Source organism: Poecilia formosa, unplaced genomic scaffold (assembly GCF_000485575.1).
Source record: "Poecilia formosa unplaced genomic scaffold, Poecilia_formosa-5.1.2 Scaffold23, whole genome shotgun sequence".
Classification (NCBI taxonomy): Eukaryota; Metazoa; Chordata; class Actinopteri; order Cyprinodontiformes; family Poeciliidae; genus Poecilia; species Poecilia formosa.
This window is the reverse complement of record NW_006799962.1, coordinates 28,489-42,672: the sequence shown is the minus strand read 5'-3', so window position 1 is coordinate 42,672 and position 14,184 is coordinate 28,489. Positions and strand designations below refer to the sequence as shown.

Here is a 14,184-nt window from a genome sequence, read left to right as displayed (position 1 = left end):
ACCTACCATGTACATCTCCAGCATAACAAAACTGCACATACCTTCATTTTCTTGCTCGTCTACCCACCTCCTGTCTTTGTTGCTTAAACATTTACTAAGGTGAAGTGTTTGCACTGTTCTGTTGTTTAATATCGACTCGACAGACACTTGTTACTGCTGAGCACCATTTCATGGTATGCTTCGTTGTCCATTAGCATTCAAAGCGAGGGGAAGTAATTTGACCTTCTCTCGGAAGTGGGAAGCCACGAACGTGACGTTTTAATTGAGTTCTTTCTCTCTTCTCTGTGTGTTTTTTTTTTTTTATCGGCACAGTTTCTGAATAACCTAATTTCATAGACTGGCAAAAACAGCTGTGATCTTTATTGTGCCAGCATGACAGATTTGCCTCTTTGTTCACACCACATTGTCTCATCTGATCTGTTAAATTTTATCTTAAGAGAATAATATTTGAACTCCTCTGACTAAATGTTAATGATTCCTCTGTTTATTCCCTTCCGTTGCTTGCGCGTCGCTTTAGCAGAGGTCTGCAGCGTAGATGGAAATTAATTACTGTTTTCTTTGATTTGAAGCTAAGCTCTAAGATGTCTGTGGTGTCTTTTATCTACATTCAGGTCTTCAACTTAAGAAATAGCTGACTAGTTGGTGCAAATCCGCATTCAGCTGCTCTGTATTACCCTGATTTACTGTATAATTAACCAACATGTACATTTGAAGATGTGATTTGTGACCCTTAAAGTAGAAATGCGATTACTTGGCACCTTATCATTTATCTTAATTTTACAAGACCGAATTGCGCTGTTTGATTTTGCTGTGCGGCAGAGTTGACAATAATTGATTCTGCTACATAAAACCATGCAGAAGAGGTATATTGAGTGGCTGTGGCATTTAGGTTTTCAGATTGCTTGGAGTCATTTATCTCCAAAGTATTCTTTCAAGACAGTCACTTACATTTTGATCTCCTCAACGGGTGCCAAAGGCATGATTTGCAAACTGACATTATTAGACGGTTCTAGTGCATGTTTTGCTCAAGTTGTGTGAAAGGAACTTGTCTTTTTTTCATATTTTTTTTCCCCTGTGCAATGGATGTTTTCACCTTAAATAAAACCAAATATGTATTCCTCTTTTAAAGTTTCACTGCTGCTTTGTTATTGTCAGAACGATATTTGCGGCGTGAGAAGTTTGACTCGAAATTTTATGCCTTCTGTCCTGAAAGTACTTCAGTCATATGTAATACTTTTTTAGTCATGTATAGCATGGTTTGTGGAAGCACAGGGTTTTGCAAGTCAACAAAAATATTAATTGTAATGCATGTTAGTTTCATGTATCTAAAACTGAAAAATTATATCCATTATTTCCAGAGACTTTTGTTGTTTCATTTTAATTTTTTTATTTTTGGAAAGTATTCACCAGCCAATTATAGGACCAATCAGAATTATCTTCAAGAATTATAACAAATTATATGAATTACATGTAAAATACTATTTCAGGTAGGAATTAGTTGTGTAACCAATGGGTTGCCGGTTCAAAACCCCACTTGCTTTGCCCCCTAGTGGTGACTTCTGTTAGTCTTCCCAATGCAGTTGTGGCTACATTGTGTCATACACACATTTCAGCATTGGAAATGTGTGTGAAATGTGTGTATGCTTTGGAGTCCTCTGGCTTGATAATGTGCTGTACAAAAGCAGGGTATTTAGTAGGGAATGTCATGCTATTTGTGTAACACCAGAGTTGATGTAAAGCAATGTCACTTAGAGAAAAATGGCTATGGTTAAGGAGTTTACATTGTAACTCTTTAGCTTCTTATGTTGGAAAATAGCATGGTTAGAATTTGCAACGTTAAACGGAGCACATACTAGGGAGTATGCGCTCCCTAGAAAATATAGATCCTTACCCTAAATCCTGAAGGCTGCCATCCTTTTCAAATCATTCATGCCTGATAAGCTCAGCAGGACAAACAGAACAACCTTCCTGCAGTATATTCTGCCTTCCTGTTATCTGCCTAAGCCTGGATCTTTGCCGCGGCACCATTAATGGCCTGCAGACACATTTCCTTAGAAAATACAATTTCATTTTAAATAACATCTGGCAATTTTGTGCTTCATCTGACTTCAATTTTAGACACCTTAAAATAGCTACCTTTAAATTATCCTGCCTTAGAAATAATGTTTCATACCTATGAGTGTCAGTGCGGCACGGTGTGTTCACTGACCATCAACCAGTAAAACAAATTGTGCGGTTACCAGTCTGTTTCTCTGTGTATCTTTTGTTTTCTATAGATCATAAAAGCAAGGCTTCCACTAATAATAGGATACATAAAACTATCAAATTACTCTAACATTATATGGTGTGTGTCTTTTTGAATTAAGTGACTTTTTCCCTTTTTTTCTCTTCAAGTGTTTTAAACTTAGATATAGGCCTGTATGGATAGAGATGTTTGTTTTTCTGTCTTTTAACAAGTTTTAATAACATAATAGAAATATACTTTTTTGTCCCACAGTGGGGACATTCAGGTGAAACAGCAGCAAGTGACAGGATATCAAAACATGTAGGTTCACACAAAGGTAAATGTATTAAAATGTATAGATTTTAAAATTAAGAGTAATGAGGGAAAGATTATAACATAAAATACTCTGCAGTTATCAAACGTACCATACTCCGATCCAAAGACTACAGACCACAACATTTGACAATAAAAAGTGAGGTGTGCAAATTCCAACAAAGATATTATTCAAAATCAGTATAACTTTGCAAATACCAGCATGGATGTAAATTCTTGAGCTTACTGGGAGCAGTGATGGTTACAGAGTCTAACAGCTGCTGGGAGGAAGAATCTGTGATCATATTTAAAATTTGATCAATCTTATTGTTTCATCTTTTTTTTTTTTTTTACATGTCTTGTTTTTGGTGTGTTTCAGAAATGTAAGCTCAGCAGGTGAGGAAGCGCGACGGAGAATGAGAGAGTGTGACGGCCTTACAGATGCTCTGCTCTACGTTATTCAGATCTCCTTGGGGAGCAGCGAGATCGACAGCAAGGTATTTATTAGTTCTCCCCTGAAGATGTTGGCTTTTTTTTTATGCACAAACTCTGCATTTCATTCTGAAACGTTTATCATTTAGTCAGGGAAGCAAAGAGTCTTTACACTACTTTGTCACACCAGAAACACTTGTACAACCTTCAGCGTAACCTTTGAATAAAACGAAAGTGCAGCTGAATCTCCCCTCATTTGCCAATTACCACTAGGATAGCATTTTTTTTGTTTGTTTCGAAGGAGTTTATAGTTCACTAAGCCAAGTTACAGCTTTTATATGTAAAGTATTAGAGCATTTGCTGCAGCCTATTAAGCTAGCAGTCAAAGTTGAGTGAATTTGTGTTCATTCTGCATTTTTCTGTCTCAGAACACATTCATGTTGGCGCGCGGCATATATAAGCGTGTGGAGGCCAGTCAATATTACATAAATAGTGCTTTGGATGGCTGACTTTTCAAGGTCTCCATGTCTTCCAGCCTTTTCTAAATGGCCATCCTTAATCACTGTTTAACCATCCTCCCCTCACCACTGTTTGACTGCAGTCGCCAGAGGACTGTCGTTGCCTCAGTAACAAAGACTGATTGGCAGATCAGCCGTCTAATGGTTTCTGCTACAACAAACATGGACAAACTCTGTTTGCCCTCCAGTTCCATTTTCTTGTTTTTTAGTCTTATTCTGGATCATACGTTGTGCTACTCGAGCTGCCGTAGAGTTTGGTGTGTCCTGTAAATTACTTAGAAGGGAAAAAAAAAAATATCACAGTGACTAAAAATCTCAATTGCAGAGAATTCATATAAATTCAAACTGTAGTAATTTCAAATTAAACGTATTTTATTTAGATGAAATGCTTTGTTTATTTAGAGCCTTTAGTTGAGTTTAGTTTTGAATGGGAGCTCAATCAATGAATCAGAACAAACATTCAGGGCTCCTGACTATGCAAACATTTTCAGACATTTTAATAAAATTGTACATCAGGATCAATAAAGGGTATTTAATCGACAACTATAAACTGCCAGAAAAAAAATGTGTCCAATTTTTTTTGTTTGTTAAACATGTGGCATAAAAATAAAAGCAGTTTTACACGAGTATATTTGTATGTTTCTACAAAGTAAGACAAAGTGTCCTAACGATATCCTAACAATGTATCAATTGTTTTCTTCAGTACTTTATTCTGAATTTTGATGAATATATTTATCATTAACTTCCTTCTGTGTCATGTGTGCTTCTTTATAAAAGCCTTCATTTTTGATAATAATAATCTCAAGATGAATTCAGAAACTACTAACATACGTTTCTCAAGTTTGACCCGTTCATCCTCAATATATTTGGCTTCATATGACCCGACTGCATTCTCTCATATTTGTATTTAATCGCAGGAGTAATTAAAACTGAAGGACCTAGAAGCCGAGTACAACATTGCCTGTCCATCGCATTATTGCTTTCGTTATTGTTTGTGTACACACGTATTATGTGTATGGTTTTGTGACTCGTGGGAGTGTAAGGACAAAGAAGAATGTGAGGGTATAGATTCATAAACAAGGACATGCAATAAAAAAAAGACCAACATGTAAACAAGTGGCAAACTTATTTTCCTGAGGATCTGATAAATGTTACACATGGTAGGGATGCCGATCCATACGTGACCCCGGTCTCGCAGCTTCGAGTAACACAGAACCGTCCGCAAGTGTCTCTGCACTCTACAAACCTTGTATGCTATAATAAAGGAGTTCGGAATAAACGTGAAACAACAGATCGAAATATGAAATGTCACCGTAAATTGTAAATTAAACACAACTTCTCCAACATCATTCTGTAATAGACTCTGAATAGAATTTCAGACATGACTGCAGCTCACTGGAGTGAGACATTGTTTTTCTTTGTTGCATCTCTTGAGGCTGTTCAATTACACTCCTTAGTCGTCTTTGTGTAAACCAACGGTCAGACTGCGAGAAGATTGATTATTCGTCTTTGATCATTTCCACTCCGCTGATTTGATGACTCCCCTTTCTCAGCGATACACAAATGCGCGCGGGCGGCTGCGCAAAGTCTCGGAAGCGCGCTTTTAAGAATAGACAACAAACGTTGTAAGACATGGTTTGTCCGTGTACGGGGGACACACACTTCCTCACAGGATCGGCGACTTTAGGGTTTGCCTCTGCACCGAGTGTTAAATGAGCTGTGTGATAATATATTGGGTTTGTCATTTTTCCTCATTTACTTGAGTTTTTCTAATCTCATTTCAAAGTCAGAGCTAACAAAATGCAGAAAACATATTACCTGAGAGATTATGGACGTTGTTTGGTTTCCCATCTGTCTTTCTCATGGGTGTCGCCTGGGGGTTTATATTATATATGAGTGGATTTTTTCTTTTTTTCTTTCTTTCTTCCTTTCAAGCGATGCCTTGTTTTTGAACTTCCTTTTTTTTTTTTTTGTTTTCAAACAGATCTTTCATTTCAACTTTTGGACTTTAACCATTTATCTTTTCTTCGTCTCATCTTCCTTCTCCCCACACCATTTCTCTTCCTCCTGCGTTTGCTTTATCTCTAGACTGTAGAGAACTGTGTTTGTATTCTGAGGAATCTGTCATACAGACTGGCTGCTGAGACATCCCACGGCCAGCAAGGTGGTCTCGAAGAGCTGGATGGGCTGCTTTGTGATGCAAATGGATGTGAAGGGGAGAGCTCCGGTTGCTGGGGGAAGAAGAAAAAGAAAAAGAAGGGAGCTGAGCAGGTAAAGGGCAGAAGCAACAAAGTGATTTGGGTTAAAATGGAACATTAAACATGTTTTTTTTGTTGTCATGTCAGTGTAAAGAAACGCGTCTTTGGGCGACTCACTGAACTTCATCACGGTTCTGTGTTTCATGCAGGCAGATGGAAGTGGCGAATGGCTTTAGAGCAGCTTTTATATTTTGACATCAGGTTTAGTTTAAAGCCGTCTATGCTGTTTCAGTTCCACTTTTTTTTTTTCTTTTTTTGTTTTCCTCAGATATTCGGGTAACAGAGTGGTCTTAAAATACAATCCCAGGTCTCCCTGTGGAACACAGCAGTACATGGGCTACCACCACATCGATTTTGTAATTTAGCTGCAATTAGACTGCAAGAACGTTCCCCAGGGACAAAAGAATTTTGCGGGGCCTTTTACCTCACCGTCTGTGTTTCAGAATGAGGAGCGAAATAAAATACTTTGATCCATCTGAGGAAGATTTTTTTTTTGTGTGGGGGGTAAGGAAGCCTTGATACTCTGCTTCCCTGTAGGACAGCGATTTCTAAATGAGTTTGCTTTTAAGGATCTATACTAAGAATATTCCAGAAATAGATTATTTTCCTCCCAGCTATTTAACTCTTGTGATCATAGTTTTAGTAGAAGCAGACAAAGTTCCTGACATATGATTGAATTCACAGCATATAATGTTGATACGTAGAAAAATAAATAGATGTGTCTTGCATAATTTGTTCCCTCATTCATCCAGTTGTTTGTTCTCTTAACAGCCTCTTTCCTCCTCCTTCAATTTTTCTCAAATAGACATGTGGCTGTGTAATGTAAGATCAGCTTTATATGATGAAACAGAAAGATGCTGTGATCGACTGTCCTGCTTTTAACAGGGACATGAAGTAAATAACAAAAAATAGAATGAAAATGCCGGATCGCTGTGTGCCCTTCAAGCTGAGTTTGAAAGACTTGGCTTTTTGAATAATTAAAACCAGTTTTCCGCAGTTAGTTATACTTTACATTATTAAACATTTTGAATCTGCGCTTTTTTCAATAGGATTATATTCCTCAAATGTATCCATCATTTCCACTGTTGATGCATTTCTTATCCAGGTTGTGAATGGGGTCTGCCGTTTTTGGGGACACCCAACGTCAGGCGTTTTGCTTTTTTTTTCTCCACTTTTTTGTTCCTATTTAAAGTCAAAGGCGTTAATTTGTAATTGTTTTTAACAATAGTGGTTACCTCTAGTTTTGCATTTACGAACATTCCACTTGCACAACTCGGATATATGTGACCCAAAATATACGCAACCAATTATGCCACCCGTTTCCTATACTGTTCTTTTTTTATGAAGAGAATTGCTTATTAAATACGCTAAAATTAAGCATTAATTTATGGTTGAAAATGATCAGCACAGTTGACTTTTCTTGATGCTTTTAAGTTACATGAAAACATAAAACAAGCCCCGGTAAGAGGGCTTGACGGTAAGTTCGTTTTTGTTTAGTTTTCACATTTCAATTTCATTTTTTTGAAGCATCAACCGTTTGCTCCAGGGAGATACATGAGGCATCAGTGTAAACCTTCCTTCAGAGAAGGTCCTAAGGGTGAGGAGTTGATCACAGACATTCAGATTAGACACTCAGCGTAGACATGTGAGGGATAAAAGCTAAGAGACTGGATTAATTATAATTATAGTTTGGTTTTGGAACCAGCAATAGTACTACATTGCTGTTCTAAAACTATAGAAAAAAAGCCTGTTGCTGTTCTGTTTTCATCTTGACCAGTGCTGTCAACTCGACCAACTAACAAGACTAATCGGAGGTTCAGAACATATTCAGCAGGGAGCAGTGGATGCCTTTCAAGAATCTGAGCTGATTGATTCTAAAAATATTTGATTTGGAATGAAAAAAATAATAATTTCATTTCAATATTAGCAACAGTTGGTCCATAACAAGTTCTTGCATGAACTCGTGTCTCCTTCTGCACCCAAATACAACTACTGGACTTCACTGAAATTTTGAAACAAATGTTTACACAACAGTTCAACAATAGCATCAGCAGAACGTCTTGAATGAAGTCAGCAGTTATTTGCTGGTTATTAAACCACACAAAGAAATAATTCTACTTTTCATGAGTGTGTTGCCTCTGTCAGAAGCCTTCCCCGACTGAAAACAAAAATATGTAATATGCAGCTGTTAGCTAGGCCATGCTTCTGCCCATTAGTGCGACATATTTCCCTTTCCGTTTTAAATCCATGATGCAGACATCCACACATCCGCTTCTGGTTTCCAAAGACATAATCTGTTCAAATTTCCCTGTGGCTCTTCCCGTTACCCCTTAACTGCCACCCTTGCAGCAAGAATGCTCTGGGTTTGAATCCCAGTTTGGAGTCTTTCTGCATGGAGTTTGCATGTTCACCCTGTGCACGTGAGGATTCTCTCCAAAACCCAAAACACGACTGTTTCATCTGATTCGTCTCTCTAAATTGCTATGAGTGCGTGGTTCTTTTTTCCCTGCGCGTTCACATGTTGCCTTGCGATGGACTGGCAGCCTGTCCAGGAGACTGCCGGAGATGGGCTGCATCCCCCCCCATGACCCTGCAAGGTTGATTGGGTATAGACAATGGACGGATGAACTTCCCTTAACATAGCACCAAGGCTCTGTCTAGATAAAGGCTTTGAGGACATCACTGGTTTACTTCTGCTCCACTCCACCCGGGTTCAGTTTGACTGACAGCTCAGCCATACCTGGTGAAAACCTATCAGTGTGTCTGGCAGGGGAAATTGCTGTGCAGCTTAATCATGTGACCTGCTCTGTCTGTCAGCAGCTAACAGGGTGCACCTACTCAACACAGCAGGGCACCAACCCCTGACTGTCTGCACACGCACAAAGTGCAAAACAGGAATCATTCAGGGCACAGCTAAGAGGTACAAAGGCACTTTGGTTTTTGGAGGAGTGTTTTTGTTGTTGTTTTATTATCACTCATTCCCCACCCCAGTTTGATGATTCCAAGGGCAACTGCCCACATTGCCTGCATCAAAAACATTCCTGTATACAATACCATCTAGGACACAGAACAATGTGAATTACTTAACATTTTCTGCACACATTAGACTTCCACACGTCTTTGATTTTTTTTAATTTTTTTTTCTCGATCAGAGAATCTATGTATAGATCAAAAAAACGCATTCCCCATCTTGCGCACTCGATAGAAACTCTCTGAAGTCGCACGCTTGCCCAGTTTACCTGGAGACAAAGAGAAGGGGAATCAGTAGAGCAAAGCCGAAAGTGTTGACAGAAAGATGAAAAACGCAGCAGTCTGAGGGGTAAGGGTTAGAATAAAAACAGGGAAGCAAGGACGTAGAGATCCAAGTAGAGAATTGAGAAAGGCAGACGGAGAAAAAGGGACAACATAATAAAGAAATATGAATAAAGTGGAGGCAGTGAGGTTTCTCCTTATCTGAGAGAGTCTTGGAAAGAAAAACCAAGGCAAAACGACACAGAATTACAATGGGTCGGAATAATGTTTTCCAGAGATGATCTAGCTGTTCGGAGTATCATAATGAATGTTTTCTGGAATTTGTTCAATTCCAGTAAAACTTATATATTTACAGACTTTAAAAAGAAGTCTTCCTGGAACTAAAAAAATCCCAAGATAGAGACATGGTAAAACTGGCCTGTTTGTACAAATGAGTACCTCCATTTCCAGCAGTGCAATAAGAAACAGATCTGACTGTTAGTTCTTAAGTATATTTGCCATCATCTTTTGTTTTCCTATATCCTAGTACGTCGTGTTGCAGCACTATGTGCAGCTGCCTCTGTACCAGAAAATGTCCTGGATGCCTTTTAGGTGACAGTAAGGAGCAATGTTTTTCAAGTTGCTAAAGATGACAGATGACAGTCTTTTGTTTTTTTTTCTTAAGTCAAAAACAGCGAAATGTATTCCTTCCCAACACAGAAGAGCTGTTATTTGTTCAAAACCACTGCAGCACTACAGTTACAATTTTGTATTATTAAGGAATGTTATGTCTAATGACAACCTTCTTCCATAATACGACATTCTTATTATTGAAGAATGTTATTAAATAATGGCACATCCAATGAATTTCATATCAGCAGGCTAAAACACAGTAACTATGGTAAACGTAGAAACGGCAGACAGAAGCTGCTAAAAACATCGGTGTGCAACATGTATGTTGAAAATGAAACGTTTTCCATGTGAAACATGCAAAACAGACGGCAACCGTCACTGTTGCTTGTTTGTTACAATTAAAATTTCACTACACGCACACAAATGTCATTTACTTAAAAGCTGGGGCTGCTTTGAAAATGTCTGATCATGACTGATGCCCCAGTCAGAGATTTTTCTCATCACCGATTTCTGTGAAGCTCTGACCTGCAAATACTGATTGCTGATCATCATTTCTCTATAATCATTGTAGGCAACAAGAGGACACTTTATTTATGTCTTAGCAATAACATGGTTACCGTAAAATAAGACTGTATTTTAAAAACGGCCCAAAATTACAGAACTCTCTGTCGGTGTCACTCAAAATGTACAAACACAGCAAAATATTTTAAGTTATGGGAGCAGTCAGTCTTGCAACAAAACTAAAGAGGCCTCTGACTGAAGGCTGCTGCTGTATGGATTAAGAAACATGCTTAGCTTCCTGTTTTCTGCTGACTTATAGCACCGTGTATTGTGACAGCCTTTGGATGCTTCCACACAGCAACAAGCTGACCAGTATGAGCAGCGAGCACAGTTTCTTGCTAAATATGAACTTAAATTACAACTTTGTGTCATTTGCTCTGATCTTTCGCAGTGGGATGGCGTGAGTCCCTTTCCCGACACAGCCGAGCCTCCCAAAGGGGTTCAGATGTTGTGGCACCCCACCATTGTGAAGCCATACCTCACTCTGCTTTCTGAATGCTCCAATCCCGACACGCTCGAAGGCGCCGCCGGAGCCCTACAGAACCTCGCTGCAGGCAGCTGGAAGGTATCCACAGACCTGAAAAAGGAGTTCAGATATATTTTTCTTTGTACTCAAAATCAATATCTACTTCCCATTTGATTTATTAAAATAAGATAGAGCTTTTCATTAGCTTAATCTCCTCTCTAACCCCATTTTCCATTGTTTTAAAATGCCACGTGTGTAGAAGGGATTATCGGCGAGAGGTGCGATGAAAATTAGAATTAGAATGGTCATGCTGAGCAAGATAAGTTACTTTTTTTCTTTTTGAGATTTCAAAAGTCCTATTGTTTCATAAGGGGCCACGTAAACAAGCACACTTAAGACAGGGGTGAGGATTTGTTCTTGAATGAAACAGTGTTTCCTTTTACTCCCACAGAGCAGAAAGAACTTCCACTTATGACAAAGTCTGTCAAAACAGTATTGCATTCGCTGACAGCAGCACCCGGCTGTTTTATTAGATCTTAATCTCGGGAAGTTTGCGTTATGAACCTTGTAATATTATTCCGAGGCAATGCACACGTTTGTTATTGTTGCTTGCTGTTTAAAATGCACCAGGGACTGGAGGAAGACTCCACAAGGAGTGAACCGAGGGAGGAGACTACATGACTATAATGGATGACTCAAGTGGCCATGGTACTGTCAGGGCAACTTGTGCCTCCAGGAAGAGATATGAGGGTTAAAGACGGAGTATACAGTGTACCACTGTAGGGCGGCCTTGGATATTTATATAACTGCATCGTACGGCTGTTTATAAGCAGCCTGGCTGTCCGATAAGGAAAAGAATGCATTAAAATATGGTAGGTGAACGAAAGAAAATGAACACAAAAGGCAAAAGCAAGAAGGGTTGCAGCTGAGAGTATTCTTCATCAGTCTTGTCGAGATGCCTGCGAGGTGTTTGCAACTGATTTTGATTTGATAAGCACTTCCGCCGACAGCAGAGTGGACAAAGAAAGCGTAAGAGGCTGAATAGGATGGCTCTTGAAAAATCAGCAGAAGAAAGGAAAATTGCAGGAGCAGGTGGTCCTCGTGTGTGTGTGTGTATACTTTTTCATTAAATAAGATCTGTCTCTGTGTTTCGAGAACATATCTGCTGACAGTGTTGGCACACTCTCTTAGCTCTGCACGTTTAGGCCTAAGCCAAGACATACGATTGTCGATATCTTATGATGAATCAGTTCCTCAAATCCCAAGGGGTCGGGAGGAAATGATTCCCTATTTCTGCCATAAAGATGAAGAAAACTGTGAGTTTATTTCATTGCAACAGTCTGGAGAAGCTGAACGAATCTGTACTTTGCCATCACAGATCAGCATCGTTTAATCTAAAAAAAGTGTCATAGATTCTGATTTAGATTGTGTTGGACGTCTTTAACCATCTTCTTGTCATCTTCTTCCCGGAAGTGGTCAGTGTACATTCGGGCCGCTGTCCGTAAAGAGAAAGGCCTTCCCATTCTGGTGGAGCTGCTGAGGATAGACAACGACAAAGTAGTTTGTGCCGTCGCCACAGCTCTCCGAAACATGGCGCTGGACATCAGGAACAAGGAGCTTATAGGTGAGTTATGATAACTGGATTACTCCAACAAGGATTTATTCCACTACCTCTCGTTATTGCATAGATTACCGACATTTCTATTCTCTTTTTAGTAAGGGATTTAGTAGAATTTGAAGTAGAATGTGGTGACTGATCTCTGCTTTTTGTAAAGCTTTGACTCACTGATACCAGTTTTATGAGATTCCTGATTTAAGCGTTAAAATGCAAGAAGATTTAAGATGAAAATTCATAATATTGTTCTATCTTCCCTGTCATGTGCAGTTATTGCATTTGGAGCAGAAGTGACATCACACCATCATGTGACAGAGTTAAACAGTTTCTGGGATTTTTTGTTTTTAAAACAAAGACTAATATTTTGGCTCGGTTTAGCATTTGTGTTTGCACAACAATTACAAAAACTTTTGTCTCGTTGCATATATTTTACATAGAGAATGTAGATTCGTACTTCAATCATGAGGTTCCCAGCATGCGGCCAATGTTTCGGGACTGTCCTAACGTAGAGCTGGTCAGTTTCTGCTCTTTCTGTGACTTGCTGAGTTTAAAAAAGTTACATTTGAGTCTTCTTTCCTCAGCATCACCATCCACACCAAAGTTTGTGGCCAGTAGGAACTGGTAGTGCTTATTAGGGTGTGTTCACTGATCAGAAAAAAAGGTTGGATTTTTGGCTAATTAGAGTCACCAGATGATTTTTATAAACATTTCTACTTTTAGGTCAGAAAGATAGTTGCACATTTGTTTGTGTGTGTATGTCTGAAAAACGCATGTATGAAACTACAATTGCCTTTTTTGCAGACTCAATGTGGATAGAAGTGAGAGGATAGCATTGAGATTAATGTCAAATTTGTATGGCCTACGAATATGTTTTGGTTTCACCTTTATTTTTTTGTGATTTTGTAAAGTAATCATTTTCATATTTTTCCATCCAGCATTATGGTTTTTATCTCGCCATCAGTTTAACAGAGACTATTACATGTTGGTCTCTGAGAGACTGAGATTAATAAAGATTATACTGTGCCAGCTGTGAGTTCAGAAAATAACATGAATAATGTGTAATTGAGAAGGAAACGCTGAAGAGAGTGGGCGAGAGTGGTAGCAGATCAAAGGCTCGCATTAGTCTTTGAAAAGTACACTGGGTAATGAGTGAGCCCCAGTCAGTCTGGTAGAATCAACACATCTAGAGATCATTAGCTAACCTGACTCATATACACTGAGTGTGTGTGCATTTCCTTTTGTGCCTTCAAGTGTTTTCATGTATTAGACACATCCTTTTTTCTTTGTGGCTGTCCTCTCTTTGCTGCTGCCGGGCTAGTGCAGCAATAACAGGTCAATCATGTCGACCGAAAACCAAAAACATCTTTATCTCTCTAAACAGACACCTTACACACACACACACACACACACACGAACGATTTTATGTATGTGCGCGTGCGTGCACGTTTTTTTGTTTTTTTTTTTCCTCTCTATCTCTAATATCTCTGACAATCTTAGCTTGTTGGTGGGCTCAACGGTTTCTATAGCAACTCTGGCACCCACTGTTTCACGCTGGAGGCTTTTGAAACATATCTTGGTTTTGCAGCAAGTTGTTGTTGTTCCTTGTTGCGGAACAACAAGGAATGCCGCCGCCAAGGCTCAACACGCCCCCCTACTACGCTCTGGCTGACGCACAGCAGCAGATTAAAGGATAATTAGAGCTCTCGCGCAGGCGCTTTGCTGGCTGTGAGTGATCTCCCTTTTGTGATTGTGTTTGTTTGTTTGTTTGTTTGTTTGTTTGTTTTCTCCAGTCTATCTGCAGACAAATTAGCACGGCAGATTAAAATAAACAAACGATAATTATATACATTTTTTTTTTAAATGTGAAAACATATCAGCTTAACAAAACTTGGACATACTACAGCAAGTGGAATGCTTCGGAGCAACAAAGGTTG

General features: G+C 39.0%; 1 protein-coding gene across 1 annotated transcript in view; it reads left to right on the top strand.

Moving 5' to 3' along the window:
* LOC103135280 (catenin delta-2) overlaps positions 1–14,184 on the top strand; it is a gene marked incomplete at its 5' end in the record, with an annotated part of 124,492 nt that overhangs the window by 83,988 nt on the left and 26,320 nt on the right. Inside the window, 4 exons of the mRNA XM_007547923.2 lie at positions 2,916–3,033; positions 5,575–5,757; positions 10,561–10,734; positions 12,109–12,259. Coding sequence (XP_007547985.2) covers positions 2,916–3,033; positions 5,575–5,757; positions 10,561–10,734; positions 12,109–12,259 — 626 coding nt within the window. The remainder of the gene's footprint in view (positions 1–2,915; positions 3,034–5,574; positions 5,758–10,560; positions 10,735–12,108; positions 12,260–14,184) is intronic.